Source organism: Xiphophorus hellerii, chromosome 11 (assembly GCF_003331165.1).
Source record: "Xiphophorus hellerii strain 12219 chromosome 11, Xiphophorus_hellerii-4.1, whole genome shotgun sequence".
NCBI classification, from domain to species: domain Eukaryota; kingdom Metazoa; phylum Chordata; class Actinopteri; order Cyprinodontiformes; family Poeciliidae; genus Xiphophorus; species Xiphophorus hellerii.
The window spans coordinates 20,827,797-20,844,836 of NC_045682.1; the positions used below are offsets into that span (position 1 = coordinate 20,827,797).

Genomic DNA, 17,040 nt, shown 5'->3' on the forward strand with positions numbered 1-17,040 from the left:
TATGGTTTTAGAATAATAAAAATACAGACAATTGAAGTGCAACTGGTTCATTTTCCATAATGAGACAAAGACTTGTCCCAAATATAATAAGTATAAACCTAATAAGTGAGAGCATTTCCTGTGTTAGTTAGACATGTGATGACTTGAACTCTTGTCTTCCTCTTGTTCAAGAAAATCCTTGAAACAAACATTTGGGGGCATCTGTCTCTGATTTGATTTTGCCGCCAATGTTTCCTTAATACTAATTTTCCTAAGATGAAAAGACAGATGTTTCTTACCAATGCATACAAGAGAGTGCTTGACAGGCATCTATTAACCCTTTAACAACCTTTCTGCCAGCGACTCACTGAGAAGGAGCTCGTATAATGAGGTCAGCAGTTCCACCAGGTGTTTGCTAATTGCTGCTGGCTAGTCTGGAGGAGCTGAGTGGGACAGGGGGTGCTTGGCTCCAAAGAGTATTTTACAAACCTGAATCGTTGCCACGGGAGATTCAAGGATTTATCAAACATGCGTGATAGAATCAAGGCAACACTCCAAGTATGATTTTGATGAGGGAATAACATTATAACATGATGTAAAGTTCAAAAAAGTTGGTTTTAGAAAGCACTGTCCCTGTAAAAAGACAAGTTTGAATCCTAAAAACTTACTTGATAACGACTCATTAAGAAATTAACCACAACTGCATTCTGCGATGCACTAGAGAAGAATTACTCCGATACTTTCTAAATCCATAAACGGCAAGATCTATTAAAGTTAATGTTAGTAGAACATGTGTAGAGGTTATTAAGCTGTAAGGAAGCCTCAACACACTGCGGCCTTTCAGGCTGCGCTAAGTGGACCGCCGTGGCCTCACCCGGTCTGTGGGCCTTGGGCACGGCCATGTTCATGACCCGGCTGACGTCCTGAGGCTTGGGCGGGGAAGCAGTGAAGCGGCAGATGCCCGACTCGGACGGCGTGCTGGACGTCAGGCTGTCGGTGTAGTCGTTGGTGCCGGCCGTCATTTGCTCCGAGGAAGTGTCGGAGATGAAGCACTCGGTGATGGTGAATTTGGCGTGGCGCAGCTGCTCCTCCATCTTGGCGTGCTCGTAGGCCCGGGCCAGCTCCTCGTAGGTGGAAGAGGCGCTCTCTGTAGACACCATGCTGCTCCGCGCTCGGTCTAGACGTGGCGTGGAGTTAGTGGAAGGATTAGTGCCGAGAGTTAGTGGCAGAACAAGGAACCTAAGAGCTTAGTAACAGATGGGGTCGACGGTACACGTTTGATGTTAGAAAACAGCTTTAGCAGTCAACTTGAAGCTCACCTGTGTCCTGAGATGGGCTAACGCTGTAGCTGTCGCTCTCCTTGTCAACAGAACCTGCAACCCTGGGTGTTGGCAGCCGCCAGTCAGTGCTGAGTGTGTGGGAGGAGACAGGGGGGTGGGGGCGGTTCAAAGTCCACTGGCTGGCGTAGCGGTTGCGGGCAGCTGGGCCGGCTTTGGCTGTACGGCGGGCAGTCGGGTCTAAGGATAAGGAGCAGAGCCGAGCTTCATACAGAGTCTGAGTTAGGACTTCATCACCTTCCTAAAATAATGGCCTAAGTCATTTTTAGTAAAAAGTGATATTGACAAAAGAAGAAAGAAATCACCCCATTGTTATTGCCATAAGGTGACTTGAGCAAAAAAACCCAAAAACAAAACAATCACATTTAGCAACGAGAAAAATACTTGGGTTATTACTTTAGGAAGGTGACAATCTTAAGAAATTAAATAACCAATTCAATTTTCTTATAAGTGTGTCACACCGTCACACTGTTTTTTATTTTGGCATTTATGTTGATTCATGTTTATGTGGGTTTAAATATGAAGAAATTAAGTTCTGTTTGTTAAACATCAGCTCCTGTCATGGCTGGGGATTTTGTATGTTGCTTTTGAAGTGTTTCAATTTAATAAATTGCAGCATCTTACCAAGTATTTTTTGTTTCTAGTGTAAATTAGGGGCCGGTCGATTATCATGTCTTTGTTCATCTCAGAAGAACATAAAATGTGGTGGTTAAAAACCAAAGCATAAGGAACTTATAAACTCCAACACTACTGTATGTTGTAAGTGTGTTAGATTTTTTCCCCAACATGCAGCTTACAGAAGAGGTTAAAATTGAACAAACAATAAAGGACAGCTGGTATACATTGTAAAATAACATATCACACTGCTGGAGGAGAGGAAAAAACAGTGTATCACCGTCCATGTTTAGCAAAAAAACATGGACAGTCTCTTGTTAAAGACAGGCAGGCAGGTAAAGAAAACAATTATCCAGGTACCTTTAAGTGTTAAAATAACAAAACAAAAGGTAGTACAAGAGCAGGAAAGTCAAACTGTGTGTTACTCACAGTTTTTGCTGACTGTTGGACGCCTGGCAACAGTGATAACACTATTGTTTACTTGAACTGACCACTTGTGCCCTCAGGTGGTTGATTTAACTATCCCAGATCTCTTACAAAAATCATCTGCATTTGCTCTGCCTGCAAATCAAATTACGTCCTAGCTGAGACATTTCTTCTGGGAGCCTCGCTTAAGGTTTTGATCAAGGCTCTGTAACCTTGACAATGCAAAGAGCCATTTTTACCTTCAGTCCAGTGAAATAAAACTCATTGAGAGCCACAAATATTAAGTCACCGTTTGAAGAAAAGACATAATTTTTGATTAGTAATCCAGGAAGTTTGTCATATTTAATCAACTGCAATTTTATTTCCACTGTTGTGGTTTTCAAATGATAATAAAAAAGTAAGCTTGCAAAAAGAGAGTAAATAAATGTTAATATATAAATAATAATATATGGCATGTTAATAATTGTGGAAAATTCTGCAAAGAAAAAGCACATAGTTTCCAACCTAACGACAATAAAACTGGGTATAAAAATATACCACAGGTTCTTTTTGTGTCATTCTACTGTTGAAATTTGGTATTATTATTCAATAAAGAAAAATGAAACTGCTGAAGCCTGCATTTGTCTATATGTATCCATATTCAAACATTAGGCGGTTCTTTACCTTTTTTCCATAGTTATTAAGAGTAATTGTGGAAGGCTGAAAGAGCGACTAAAGCTGCAGGTTGGTGTAGATTGTTTCCTCGGTGAGGAAATTCCTGCTCTTTTTCCATAGTAAGGGTGTATGAACTCCTTTTTTAAGATAAGAATTTATTTTATAAAGGATGATTAAATGTCTTCCATGGGAGAAAGATGATAAAAGGACAAAAGTTTTTCTCCGAATCATAGTCCCTCTTCTGAGATACTTCACTAAACTCCTTCTATTCACATTCAAAGAAACTAGATTTCAAACAATAAACCTGAACATGAAGAAGAGAAGAATATAAAACAAATATTTGAGTAAAGGCATTACCCTAACCTAAGTACCTAGCAAATGTCGGACAACAAAACACAAATTCAAAAGAACAAAGAGGAAAAGTTACAGCGCAAAACAACAAAGCCTGCAGCGTTTATGTGTAATGATGTTAAAGAAAAAGATTCCGTACTGGACTTACTGGTTCCTGGCCTAGCATCTGATACATCTACCAGTGGACCAGTGGCTTGGGAGAGGGACTGGTAGTGGACAGTATGGGTGACCGTGGACGACTTTTGCTTCTGTGTCTCTCCGAAGTCGTTATCCGTCAGCAACACAGTGGATCTGTCGTCTGTCGGACAAAAAACACGAGATCAGGGCCTAAACACCAGCAGTCTGGAGCTTTGTGTTCACTGTCCTGTGACGCTTACCAACAGTCTCCATGGTGTCCCTCTCCTCAATGAGGAGTTGGGCTCTGGGGATGTCGATGTGCATACGCAGCGTCTGTTGCTGTTTGTTAATTGGTTCTGCTGGACGCGTGTTTTTACTGAGGAACACAAAAACGGTAATATCTGAAGAGCATATTATTTTGTTCTCAAAAGAAAGACACAGCTTGTAATGTTTGCAGATCGTGCCATGTCATAGCACAATCAAGTAACTGTTACCTTCAGTTGTGATGAAAATGTCAAGTATATCAAATATGATTTAAAAGAAATTTTACTTCCTAATTTAACACCTTGAAATTGGCGTTTCGGAAATGGAAATAATTCTGTCAATTCTGTCTGACTTAGTACAAAAAATGTTTAGTCTAACATCAGCGTGAGACAGAATAGTTGCGTCTTTCTGTACTGTGCATGGAAACATCTTATTCCAGCTGATAGGTATTTTCCTTTCGAACCTAAATAAAAGAAAGAACCACAGACAACGTATATGAATTTTACGTGGAGCTTTTGCAAAAAGAGAACACTCTATCAAACCTCTCCTCCGAGCAATTCTACAGAGCGTTCTGATCTGCTCTGACAAAAACTCCTGTTTTTATTGTCAAAGAAGAACAGGCAAGGGGGCAGTCAGGAAAACAACAGAGGTCGTAAAGCTTCTAACCCAAACATCTAACAACCCAGTTCCAGATGTGATATCTGATCAAAGGTCTGAGCCCGGTTCAAATCTCGGTCAGTACTGTCAATAAAACAAAATACGACTGCTCACAGGTAGTTACTAAATTAGGAGGTGTTCTTGTAAAAGGATTTAAGGTCTGAGAAACTTAGTGTTATCTATTTCTCGTAAAGTTGAACAGACAGTAGTGACCTCCAGGTCACTTAAAGAAGAGAACACTTTAAACAGAAAATCACAAAGATCTATAGACTTAATGTGAACTAGAGTAAGAATAAAATGATAATACCAAAAAATCTCTAACACCAGCTGTATTTCATCTAAAGACAATGATGTTCAACACTTACCTCATGAGCATTTCAGCCAAACTTTTCGCATCTGGAAAATAAGAAGAATTGTATTTTATGTGTTTGAAACTGTAGCAAACAAACGAGCAGTGAGAGAGTTGAGCAATAGTTTATCTCACCTCTCAGCCTCTTGAGCCTCTGCTCCCTCCTCCTCCTCCTCAGCACCAGCAGCCCAATGAAGATTACAACGATCCCCACCAACACGCAGGAAATGGTCACCATCATCTTCAAACCTTCGCCTCCCCCAGACGTATCCTCGCTCACATTGGGCGCTTTCACCAAAGGGGCGATAGTACCTGTGGACAGGTCATTTCAAAAGTAATGTAATTTCAAAGACTCCCCCCCCCTCTTTTTTTTGCAAACACCGAAAACGACGTACTGCCATCGTAGCTGAGCGTTGCAAACTTGACTCTCTTCTCAGCGTAGCCGGCACTGTTGGAAACTTTCATCTGCAGCTCATACCAGGTGGCCTCCTGCAGGTCGTACAGAATGTAGCTCTTCGTAAGAGACGTGCGCTGCGCAGTGGTCCAGGTGGGCGCATCGACGGCCCGGTACTCCAGGGTGAAGGAGGTGATCGGACACCCGCCGTTATTCCAGCCGTTGAGGTTGAGCTTGACCCGAGTGGCGTTGATGCTGGTGAAAAGCTCCTGTTCCTTAGAGTATTGAGGCTCTTTTTCAAACACAACGAACAAAGAGAGAAAAAAATGTTGCTTCTGTTCTCAACAAGGATCTGTTGTCACTAACTTGTTTGGTAGAAGGTTGTTGAAAGATCAAGAACTGAAAGTTCACTCAGTAAAGTGCTGGCAACTTTTTCTTTAGGTTTTAAATATAGTACAAGCAGCATTTCTAATGAATCATACAGGGAGTTAGCATGCTAACGTTAGCATAGCACTTCAATATACTACAAAAATGGTCAGAAGGGACATAGTTTAGTGAAGTGTGTTTCATCAAATATATCTCTAAAAACTGCCAATAAAGCTGCATCTATCTTAGGTTAGGTTAGAGGTTGTCTTGCTATGAATGGATCTCAGTTCAACACTCTGTCAGAGACCGCAGCAACATTTTATCAGAAAGAAGCTATCAGAATCATACTTGAGAAGGGCAGCTGTAACCAGTTTGGAGGACAATAGGTCTCAATCACAGTCAGCTGCAAAGCAGATGCCTGCTAAAGTACAGGAAATAAAACAAAGCGAGTACCTTTGCCGTGGGTTTTTGCTTCTATGATTTCACTGATGCGACCAGGACCAACTGCGTTCTGGGCCGTGAGAGTGAACTTGTACCAGGTACCACACTTGAGGTTTTCCAGCCGATAGGAGCGCTCACTGGGACTGATGGCGAAGTTACCCCACTGTTCGCTGTTATCCTCTGAGTACTGCAGGATGTAGCCTGAAAAGAGTCGGGTGGGAACAACAACGGTCAGCTGTCGAGCTCGGTTCTACGAAACAGAAACGCTGAACTGCGTCTGACCTCGAATGGAGCTGCCGCCGTTGTCTCCTGGGATCCAAGAGAGGGTGATTGAGGTTGTGGTTGTCTTGGTGACGGTGAGGCGAGGCTGGTCAGGTGGAACTAGAGGAACCACAAGGATTTATTTGAGAAATAAAATCACTAACACAGTCAGACTTACATGGATGTTTTCAGACAATTGATCCATCAATCTTTCGGCTCCGGTAGTGAAGCTCACCTTGAACCTGCAGGTTGAGGACGATCTTGTCTGAACCAAAGCTATTGCTGGCCACACAAGTGTAATTCCCAGAATCCTCCGCTTTCACTGTGCGAATAACAAGGCTGCCATTTCCATGGACACTCCGCCGGCTGTCTATCACAACAGGAGCAGGGGTTCCATTGCTGGAACGCAGACAGATATTCACATTTAATATTCTGATTTCAGAAAATATCAACATTAAATGTATTCACCAACTACAAACCAGTGTCTTGGACGTCTACAGTCCAAGACACTGTAGAATGGTAATTGTCCTGTAGTTGTATAGAGCTTTACCTAGAGCAGAAGACCCCAAAAACACAACTTTCAGTCATTCAGACATTACAGTCTGACAGAAGCCATTGCCATGTTTGGCAACGGAGATGGACTGTCCAGTTATTTTTCTGTCACATTGCTCGACTTGTTAGCTTAGTTTGGCGGCCATTTCTTGGTAGAGTTGTATTTTTTTCATAACTGATACATTTTCAGACAATATAACATCTAACCTTGTTTTTATCTTCATCACAAAGTTCTTTAGAGGTAGTACCTCTGAATAGAAATGGTTGTGCCATTTTTACCCTTAAAGCACAGGTTAAGTCCCTGTTGCTCACATTGAAGTGAGTTGTTTAAACATCACAAACATGAAAAGTTCTAGGAACATGAATGCTTTTGCAAGGTACAATGCATTAAAACCTGAAATAGCTTTTTTTTCTCTTTTGTTCTTATTTGTACCGCACTCACATCTCCTTCAGCCACTTGATGGTTGGGGACGGATCACCGACCGCCTTACAGGGTAGCACAATGTCCCTCATCCAGGGAGTCGTGACTGTCCTGTTGAAGGTCAGGATTCGAGCCGGAGCTGCAAACACAAACACCCAGACTTGTGACATCACAGCACCCTCCTGGGTTAGCACCGTTCGTGTTTTGTCACCCTTCAGCCAACCGAGTCAAGGCTCAGTGTGTTAACAGTGGAGACAACATTGATCAGGCAGAATGCGGACGTCCTGATAGGAGCTGTGGGTTCCGACTCCAGACAACACAGGAACTATCAGCAAACGCAATCAGCTTATCAGCTCTCACTCAAGCATGTACATGAATGCAGGCTTATTTGCATTAAACTGAAGAAAAGGAAAGGAGATTTCTATTTCCATCCACATCAGTCTGCCATAATGGATCATCTTTGAATTTAACTGTGGGCTTTGATAAAGAAATGTGCATGTGTTTGGTACTGACCTTCAGCCATGGGTTTGACAGTGATGATCTCGCTGGCATTTCCGCGGCCTGCGGCAGTGACGGCCACCACCCAGATGCTGTACTGTCGGTTCCTGCTCAGGTTAGGGATGCGGTAGAAGAAAACATCTGGAGCTGCTTCGAATTCACTGCTCACCTGCAGGAGGAAACATTTAAAGCATGCTGAACCTGTTGCAAATCCCATTTGCTCACCAGTCTTGAACAAGCTGAGTACTGAAATTGAAATGACGGAACAGGAAAGTTGGTGGAATCGGTTTTACCGTAGGGTGTGGATTGGAGCAGAAAACTGTGTATTTCCTGATGATGCCGTTCACTTTGAGAGGAGGAAGCCAGGACACAAACACCACCGAGTTGGATGCAGCTGCAGCTTTCACACCAGCTGGAGGACCAGGAACTGAAAGCAGAAGGAGATCGGCTATAGTAGAGATGCTTAATGAGGCCTAATCAGTGACCGACCGGTTAGAAACCAAAAAAAAAGAAAATATGTAGTCTTTTTTCAATAAGTGAACGCACCATACTAAGTGCTACTAGAACCCTGAGACAACAACTGTCTTTGTTGCAGAAGTTACTATTGAGAAAAGATCACACAAAGTTTGTCTTTTCACTGTCAGTGAACCTCTAACTTAAAAGTAAGTTAGAGGTAGTCGAGAGATGTAAGAAGCTATATTAGTGGAAACTATTTCATGCAACATGTTGAGACATGCCTGCATTTCTTTCACGCTGAGATAGCATTCACTGTCAGCAGACAACAGGGACGTTAACTTGAGCTGCTTTTACATCCTTTTGCGCTTTTAGCCTCTGTCTGTCATGGAATACCCCAAATCTGGAAATCTTGGCAACCTCAGAGATAAAGGGAGGTTCTATATTCTCCAGAACATGCAGATGCAGACAGCTATTTTTCTACAACCTGCAGTGCTAGCTAGTCTAATGCTAAATTAAGACGCAAGCAGGCCATAGAAACAACATCTTTAGTAACCCTTCTTGTATCGTTTTATATTCTAGTTCTTAAAGAAAAATGGAATTTGGTTAAAAAAATAGCTATAATCAGGTCGAAGGTGCACAGAAACTGAATATAGGAAATCTAAAACGCCAGTTAAACATATGATGAACTAGAAAAATGATCATTTTCCTTACAAAAGGATATGAATGCTCTTCTAAGTGCCAGTTTAAGACCCAAACCAGTCGTGTGAGATCAGACAGGACTTCAGCAGATAACTGGCCAGCTTGTCTGTCTCTGCTCTAATACACCAGCAGCACAGAAAAGAGTACATATTATCCTAAACAGTGTCCAGACAATGTATATTAATAATGAAACACCTTATGAATATTCACTGATAATATACAATATACTGTATATGTCAATGGAGTATCTAGAACACTCACTGATTATGTCCTACCATGGGTTACGCTACATATCAGTGAAACTAATACAACAGTTTTATCTCATTTGATGTCATTCTGAGGTACAGAACTAAGATATGAAAGTTAGAAAACTGCCATTTCCAGCTGGGAATCGGTCACTGTTTGAACTTGGACTACCTGCCTCTGTGTTCCTAATAAGGAATCAACCGACTCAAGTCGCCTTAATCAAAACAAGCGAGTGAAGTTTTTGAAACTTTCTCACGCAACATTATTTCATATGAAATAATGTTTTATTTCATATGTTGAATAAAACATTAAGAAACTGTTGCCTCACAATTGATTTATGAAACTTTAGTGTATTTGTAAGACAACAGATCCTGATACCTGCCATCTGACAGCCGTCTTATTTATTTATTTTTCTTTTAAAAGGGTGTGTTCGTCTTCCTACCATCCTCCTTGGTGCGGGTGTAAATCTGCTCACTGCGGACACCGTCTCCTGCTCTGGTGAAGGCCAACACCTGGATGCTGTAGTTGGTGTATTTCTCCAGTCCGTCCAGCTCCAGTGAGGGCTTAGAGGTTGTGACGTTCCTGATCTCCCCGAGCTCTGAAGAGGCAAAGGAGAAACAGGAAGGAGTGAAAGAGAGCAGTAAGAAACTCTGTGCCTCAGCCAAAACTATATTCTGATCCAGAAATCAAGAATACACAAATATTGCTAACCACCATTGGTCCAACAACATAACATGTCTGTCAGGTCTCTGTTGTTCTCCAGCTACTTTCTGTCTTTCAGTGTCACTTCAGGTACCCACCACTTCTTCTCTAAACCCTAAAACTATATGTTGCTGCTATATGTTTATACAATGGTGTCCTTGCCTTTCAAAAGTTAATTTCAGCTGGTTTGCATAGCATTTCCGATAACATAAAATGATTCCAAAACTGTTTCTTCTACTCAATCTGAAAGTAGACATGCTTTCAGACGATCTTCAGAGGCCAGGAAGCTCATCTGATAAATACAATAAGTTGGTTATATCTGTTATATCTGTGATTTTATTCTCTACCAAATAAAACAATTGAGGAAGCAAGTGACTAAGATTAGCCTTTTCAGAGTTTTCTTAGTTCTAATTTTGTTTATTGTTGTACATAAAGAGAATACAGTGAACCCTCGCTACAACGCAGTTCACCTTTCACGGCCTCAGTTTTTAAAAAAAAAAATTTTTCACGGTGCATTGTGTTCTGCGTCCTGATTGGCTAAACAGTCTCCGCACTTCTTCTCTACCTGTGTGCCAATAACGTTACAGTATTTAAACATACAGCTTGGCAAATATTTTTGCCCAGAAGAAAAAAGAACAACAACAACTAGCAATAACTATGTTCTACTTCTTATTGATGATTACAATGATTATTTTACTGTAGTTATTTATAAGAAAGCGTTCTATTTGTTAAAAAAAATGCTTAGGCCTGAAAACAGGCTTTGTTCTTTGGTTTCAAAGTAGAGTATTTAATTATGCTGTATAATAATTGTAAAAAAATAAAGGTAACTACTTCATGGATTTCGCCAATCACGGGTTCTTTTCGGAACACAACCCCCGCGAAAAACGAGGGTTCACTGTATACCAAATGTCTTGTTACTGAGTTTCATTTGCATTTAGCGTTAGTCAAACAATCATCTAAAAGCATTATAATGTAAGTGTTTCCCCACTGTTACTATGCAAGCCGGTTGTGGCTGTCAAGTCAGAACCGGCTTGTTGTCCAGGCGGGCCAACATGATGTGACAGTGCAGGGGCCAAAGGTAATCACACTGTCACAACCAATCCCACCAGCACAAACGCAGCATGTGACAGCACCATGCCATGCTGTCTGACGTCCAGCAGAGGACATCTCAGACACTCCGTTCAACTAGATCAAGAAATTAAGCAGCTTTTGTTCACAGTTTAAAAATATTTTCTCAGAGCTGTGCCGTGTTTATGTGTGTTTTTTTTTAAACCAAAGTGTGACTGTGTACCTCCATCAGGCAGGTTGGCCCAGTAGATGACCCTGAAGCCCAGCAGGTTGCCGTTCAGGGCGTCTTTGGGAGGAGTCAGCCAGGACAGGGAGATGACCTCTGGAGATGTGGCCACGGCCTGGACGTTCTCAGGAGGACGGCTCGGCACTGAGCGAGGAGAAAGAGGACAGGTTAGAGGGCAGAAATGCATGGCAGTACCCTCTAACTGCCACTAGATGGTGACAGATCTTCACACATGCTCCTTACATTTAAGCCTCCTGCCCTACATTTATCAGCTGTGTAAAACAAATAAATGTGAAACCAGGATTTTTCTTTGAATAGTTTAAAAAAGTCTGGAAAAGTTTGAAATTTTTTTTGATCATATCCAGTTCTTGACAAGCATGGAGATCAATTATTTTGGAAAGATTTAAGACAGCGGTATATAGGGGGGGCGTGCCGTGGTGGCGTAGTGGTTGGCGCGACCCGTATTTGGAGGCCTTCAGTCCTCGACGCGGCCGTCGCGGGTTCGACTCCCGGACCCGACGACATTTGCCGCATGTCTTCCCCCCTCTCCTTCCCTGTTTCCTGTCAGCCCACTGTCATATAAGGGACACTAGAGCCCACAAAAGACCCCCTGGAGGGGTAAAAAAAAAAAAAAAAGACAGCGGTATATAATTTTTTTTATGTTTTTATTTTTTTTTACCCATTTGTTAAACTATCATTATGTTGTGACAGCATTGTATGAACAGATAATGTCATCTAAAGAAATACACCGCTCTGTCAGAAGCAACCAATCAGAGTCAGGAGGAGGGTCTTAGCGCTGTCAACAACTCTCTTGTATGCGCTGCTCACAGCCACCCCCTTTCTCTCTGCCACTCTACAACTAGCAACCCACAACAGAGCCTGTTGTGAATGCTAAGGCTAGTTAGCATGATCACTGATCACAGCAGATAAACCATTTTCCTGGAGTTGTAAGTTGTTTCTCTGCCATTACTATACTGAATTTCGTGTACACAAGGTTGATTGACAGTGCTTAGACCTCTCCTCCTGCCTCTGATTGGTTGGGAGCAGAGTGCTTCTTCAGACAGCACAAGTAGCTCAGGAAGAAGTTTGAGGAGCTCGATATTTTCACAGATTATCTGTCTCATATTACATCGTCACAACATGGTGACTGTTTTAACAAATATGTAAAAAGTCTATTCTTGTAAAAGTTACATGCCGGAGCTTTAAGGACAACAGGTTTTCAGTCTTCTAAAGGACAACCATCTAATGTTGTATAATAACTGTATCCTAAAACAAGGACTGTATTCTATCCCACTTTTTAAATGAACAAAACGTTTCAGTTCAATGGCCCTCATTTACCAAGTCTAAAAAGAAAATGTTTTCCTACCGTCCTCCAGAGAGGTAGCAGCCACCTCAGTGGAAGACGGCCCGGTCCCGGCGCTGTTGCTGGCCTGGACCACCACTCCGTACTGGGTGAACTTCTTCAGGTTGTCCAGGACCAGGCTCTCTGCGTTGTCCCCAGTCGTCTCCACGCTGATCACGCTGAACTGGTAGTTCCCACCGGAGCTGTACTCCCGGTAGCCTACCTGGTAGCCGCGGATCGCCCCGTTCTGCAGGTGCTTCTTGGGCGGCTGGCACACAAATCATACAAGTGATTTGAAAGCTTGTTTATCACACAATGTGACGTCAACAACAAAATCCCCACAAAATAGTATTTTCCCTACATTTTCTTGTGTGTACTTTAAAAATGTTGTATTTATTTAAATCCTGGAGAAGAAATCCGTAGTTCATCACCCAGCTGTGTTTTATTTTCACGATATATTTGTTGATATATTTGTTAGAAGAAAAAACAAACATGCACAACTAGCTAGTGCCTGTGTTCGCCCACTTCAAGTCGAGTTACAAAACCAATTTTAAAAATGTTAAACTCCAGTGAACCATAGTGAGAACCATTATCCACAAATAGAAAAAAAAGAAAATGTACAAAAGTTACTCAAGGCCTGTACCAAAAGTTCCTCCTGGAGTTTACAAAAAGACCCCAGACACCATTTAAAACTAAAACCTGCTGTTGATTAACAGCTTGTCTCACATTTGAAAGAAAAAATAAAAAATTAAAACCGGTGATGGGACTTGAGTAAAGTTTTTAACTTAGGAGAGTATCAGAAACGCACAAATACAAAGGTTCCGACTGGAACCCTTGAATATATATATGTATGTGTATATATTCAAAGGTATATTGGATATATACCCTTGATATGTATGCATATCCAAAGAACACCAGCAAATCCATCTCTGAATGGTTTAAACAGAAAAAAAGGAAGGATGTTAAAAGTCCTGGTCAAATTCTGTAGTCATTTCTGACTACTGTCACTATAAAAAGGTTATTCATGATGGAAAACCCTCCAATGGATCTCAGTTGAAACAACTCTTCACAGAAGGATACACCAACATTCTTCCTTAGAGACGTAACAAATTCTCTGATAGTTTCTGCAAAAAGTTGATGGGACATGTCTCTGCGTCTGGGTTGCATGTGGTAGAAACATTGTCGGGACTTACCCTCCATGTGACCCGGATGCTCTGAGAGGAGAGGGCTTCCAGCTGCACGTCTTGAGGAGGTCCATCGGGAGCTGCGATCACATCATCCACACCATTCAGATATGGAAAAAATGAAAACACAGAGTATGAAGACCGAGTGTGTGAACAGATGGAGTTGCTGGTACATCCTGGGGGTGAGAAGAAGCGCCCCGCAGCGCCCACAGAGGGTGAGATGAAGGAGTACGGGGATGACTTGCAAAAAGACGTCCAGCCTCAGTCTGTTGCCCGTGGTGTGACATTTACTACTGAGGCCGCTAATTGAAAAGTTCTGCTTTTAGCATCGGGTCAGCGTGTGTTCAATAATGCAACGGAGCCAATAGGGCTCTGGGTTGGAAATGTTCTCAATTCGGTTAACAACACCTTCTCATTTCTGAAACCTAATTTATTTGTATGATTATAGTTGATATTACATTTTAATAAAGAAGACCAAGCCTATGAGTTATTTAAAGTATTATGTCTTTTGCAGCCACATAGTATCAATCAAATAATTATGTCGTCTTCAGTTGTTACAAAAATGCCGTATATAAAATGTGACTTAAATTAAATTTGACTTTGCAAAATGTAATTGAAATTGAGACTCTGTCTCTTTAAGAAGCTCCTGCATCATCCGATGCTCTGCCTTCAAGTAGTAGCTTTAAAATTCCTCTATTAAGTGTTTACAAATGTTTATTATTGCACTGAGAAATAAGCCCCGGTTCCACCGGGTGTTTGCTAGTTGGTGCTGCTGCTAGTTTGAAGGAGCTGAGTGGTGGAGGTTTGGGGGAGTGGCGGCTTTGTGAGGCACAAACTCTGGCCTGGAAACTGCAGCTGTGTGGCTCCCCTGAGCATTTTACAAACCCAAATGGTTGCCAAAGGAGGTTCAAGGATTTCTCAAACATTCATGAAAGAATCAAGGCGACACCCCAGGTGCATATTTGATGAGAGAATAACATTGTAACACTGAAAAGTTGATTTTACATATCGATGCCGTCCATTCCGACTCACCTGCTTCATCTGTGGTGATGGTGAGCTCGTTGCTGGCCTCGCTCTTCCCGATGAGGTTCTTGGCAAACATGCGGATGTTGTAAGTCGAAGAGGGGTGGAGGTCGATGATGGTCGCCTGGTTCAGCTGAGGCGAGACGTCTTTGGTCTTCTGAGCCGTGTCCCAGGATGCTGAGCGGGGAAACGCGGAGGTTTTTATTGGGGTGAATGAAGGCCGGCCAGAGGCCAGATTAAAGTAAGTCCCGTTAAATCCCAGCACTGACCCAGAACCGTATGACTCTGGGGACTGTTTTTGCACCTGATTTGTTTTTGCTCTCGATGTCGAAGCCTGTGATGGGACTGTTGCCATCAAACCCCATGGTCCATCGCAGAGCAATGGTTCTGTCCTTCACTTCTCTGATCTCCACCTCGGGAGGATCCGGCGGCTCTGTGAAGCAGGAAGTCGTCCGACACGGTTTACTCTAAGCGACACCTCAGTTATGGATCTGACTGGAACAAGTTCTCAGAGCACTTTGGGGGGTCAGTTCTACCTTGCACTGTGAGCTGAATGATTCCTCTGTCTTCACCAAAGGAGTTGATGGCATGGCAGGAGAAGAAGCCTGAGTCCTCCCTCACTGTAGGCATTATCTGGTGGATGTAGAAGGAGGCGTTATGATGGACATTAGCTGAGAGGTGGATGGTGTAGAAACAGTTTTTTTATAAGAAAACAAAACAAAAAAAGGCTTTTTTGCCCTCCCCCTATTCGTAAAACCAGAAATGAATCATGGAAGCTTAACTGTGATTAGATTATTTATTCAGTGTAAGATATATATATATAAAAATCCAAAAAACTTTTGTTTTTAGGTTTAAAACATTCAAATGCATGAAAGTTTGGATGATTTCTTCTCTTCCAGTAATTTTCTTGATGTTAAAGCCATCCATACATCTCTCTGCATGTAGCTTCATCTCCATCTATACGCATACCTGCATGTGTTACCATCATTATATTAGCATCATTTCTTCACCTGCGAACATCTCTGTCCTTACCTGCAGGGTGGAGATGACTTCATCGCCCACCTCCTTAACGGAAACAACGTAGCGGCTGGTCTCCGGGTTGATGATGCGTTCCTCTTTCTCCCAGCGCACCATGATGGGTTTTTCTCCGTGGGCAGTGCAGCTCATCTTCTTCTCCTCTCCCTGCGTGGCCAGCGTGGTGTTTGGGTAGGATGTGATCATGGCAGGAACTGAGGAGACAAACAGGCGTATCTGTCAGAACTGCCTTGCAGGTGGTTTTGGTTCCATATGCTGATGAGGCACAGAAAGAATCCTTTTTTTCTCGCTTGCAGGCAGTCAGAAACAGCTCACTTTCTGAAAGTCCTGTGCATAGTTAATGAGCTGTAAGCACACATGAGGTTTCGCTTTAATGCTGACTTTAAGGAAGCGTGTGGCCCCGCTGCGTATCTTGTATCAGAGGCTCCTTAATGGTGCAGGGAGGCTGTAACAACCCTCTGAAGACACCACACTTAACGCACAATAACGACATGCATGGCTCATTACACCCACAGCGGAGTGTATAACAAGCCCGTACTCCCAGATGCTTTCGCACACACATGTATGCTCACACACACATTCAGTCTGGGGCTCACACACACACCCCCACACGCCAACACACAAAGCATAACTCCGATGATGTGATGGAAAGTGTCAGGCAAGAGGTTGCAAACATTTAAGCCTCATCTCTTATTCACTCTGCCGCCATTTGGGGCTCGGCTACGGAAACGAATGCTGATTTATTTTGCATGACAAGTATGAATTTTTCGTGAGACACATTTGGGACGAGCGCCGGGGAAGAAAGAGCTGCCTGGGTTTTATGTAAACATTTTCGTTTTAGCGCGCAGCTCCTTTGATCCCGCCCTAAAAAAGGCTCGGTTATTTGTTGACACCTCTGGCAGGGTGGTGTACTCTGCTAGGTGACAAAATATGGGGACAGCGATACGGGAGGCTGATACGTTTCCAGCCATTAGGTCTGTAGAGGATGTGTGGAGGGCGAACTTCACATGTTTCAACACTTTGGGGATTAAAAGGGAAAATCCCGTCTGTTAAGGTACAGTCCCAATGTCTGGCATGACAGGAGACGATCAGATTGTAGAAAAAAAAAACTTAATAGAAGCTGAAAAGTGGAAGTAGCAGAAGCAGAACTCCAAAATTCAAATTCTAAGTCAGAAATATCAACTAGAACATATCCAGTCTCACAGTTCAACATTTATAAAACAGTAATAATCAGTAATAAAACAGTAATAAAACAGTAATAATCTGTGCCTCATTAAATCAGTTGCCACTAATAAATTTGTACAAATTTTTATATACTGTGTTTCTAAACACAGAAACACGTTATCGACTAGTATTGCTAACTGTGGTAAGCAAGCA

The 17,040-nt window shown here is 42.4% G+C and overlaps 1 protein-coding gene across 4 annotated transcripts in view; it reads right to left on the reverse strand.

The window, feature by feature from the left end:
• Positions 1–17,040, reverse strand: part of dscama (Down syndrome cell adhesion molecule a) — a 102,866-nt gene that overhangs the window by 2,343 nt on the left and 83,483 nt on the right. For 2 of the 4 annotated variants that reach the window (XR_004340996.1, XM_032576712.1), the window contains exons 12-32: positions 15,661–15,857; positions 15,165–15,261; positions 14,933–15,061; positions 14,638–14,805; positions 13,615–13,685; positions 12,446–12,689; positions 11,077–11,223; positions 9,526–9,681; positions 7,976–8,109; positions 7,698–7,851; positions 7,206–7,323; positions 6,447–6,610; positions 6,233–6,331; positions 5,963–6,151; positions 5,145–5,435; positions 4,885–5,061; positions 4,766–4,796; positions 3,740–3,855; positions 3,502–3,660; positions 1,299–1,496; positions 854–1,156 (exon numbers count right to left, since the gene is read on the reverse strand). Coding sequence is in view for 3 of the 4 variants with exons in the window: in XM_032576712.1 (XP_032432603.1) it covers positions 854–1,156; positions 1,299–1,496; positions 3,502–3,660; positions 3,740–3,855; positions 4,766–4,796; positions 4,885–5,061; positions 5,145–5,435; positions 5,963–6,151; positions 6,233–6,331; positions 6,447–6,610; positions 7,206–7,323; positions 7,698–7,851; positions 7,976–8,109; positions 9,526–9,681; positions 11,077–11,223; positions 12,446–12,689; positions 13,615–13,685; positions 14,638–14,805; positions 14,933–15,061; positions 15,165–15,261; positions 15,661–15,857 (3,342 nt within the window). In the remaining variant the exon portion in view is untranslated. The remainder of the gene's footprint in view (positions 1–853; positions 1,157–1,298; positions 1,497–3,501; positions 3,661–3,739; positions 3,856–4,765; positions 4,797–4,884; positions 5,062–5,144; positions 5,436–5,962; positions 6,152–6,232; positions 6,332–6,446; positions 6,611–7,205; positions 7,324–7,697; positions 7,852–7,975; positions 8,110–9,525; positions 9,682–11,076; positions 11,224–12,445; positions 12,690–13,614; positions 13,686–14,637; positions 14,806–14,932; positions 15,062–15,164; positions 15,262–15,660; positions 15,858–17,040) is intronic. The other 2 variants (XM_032576713.1, XM_032576714.1) reach the window with 2 other exon arrangements.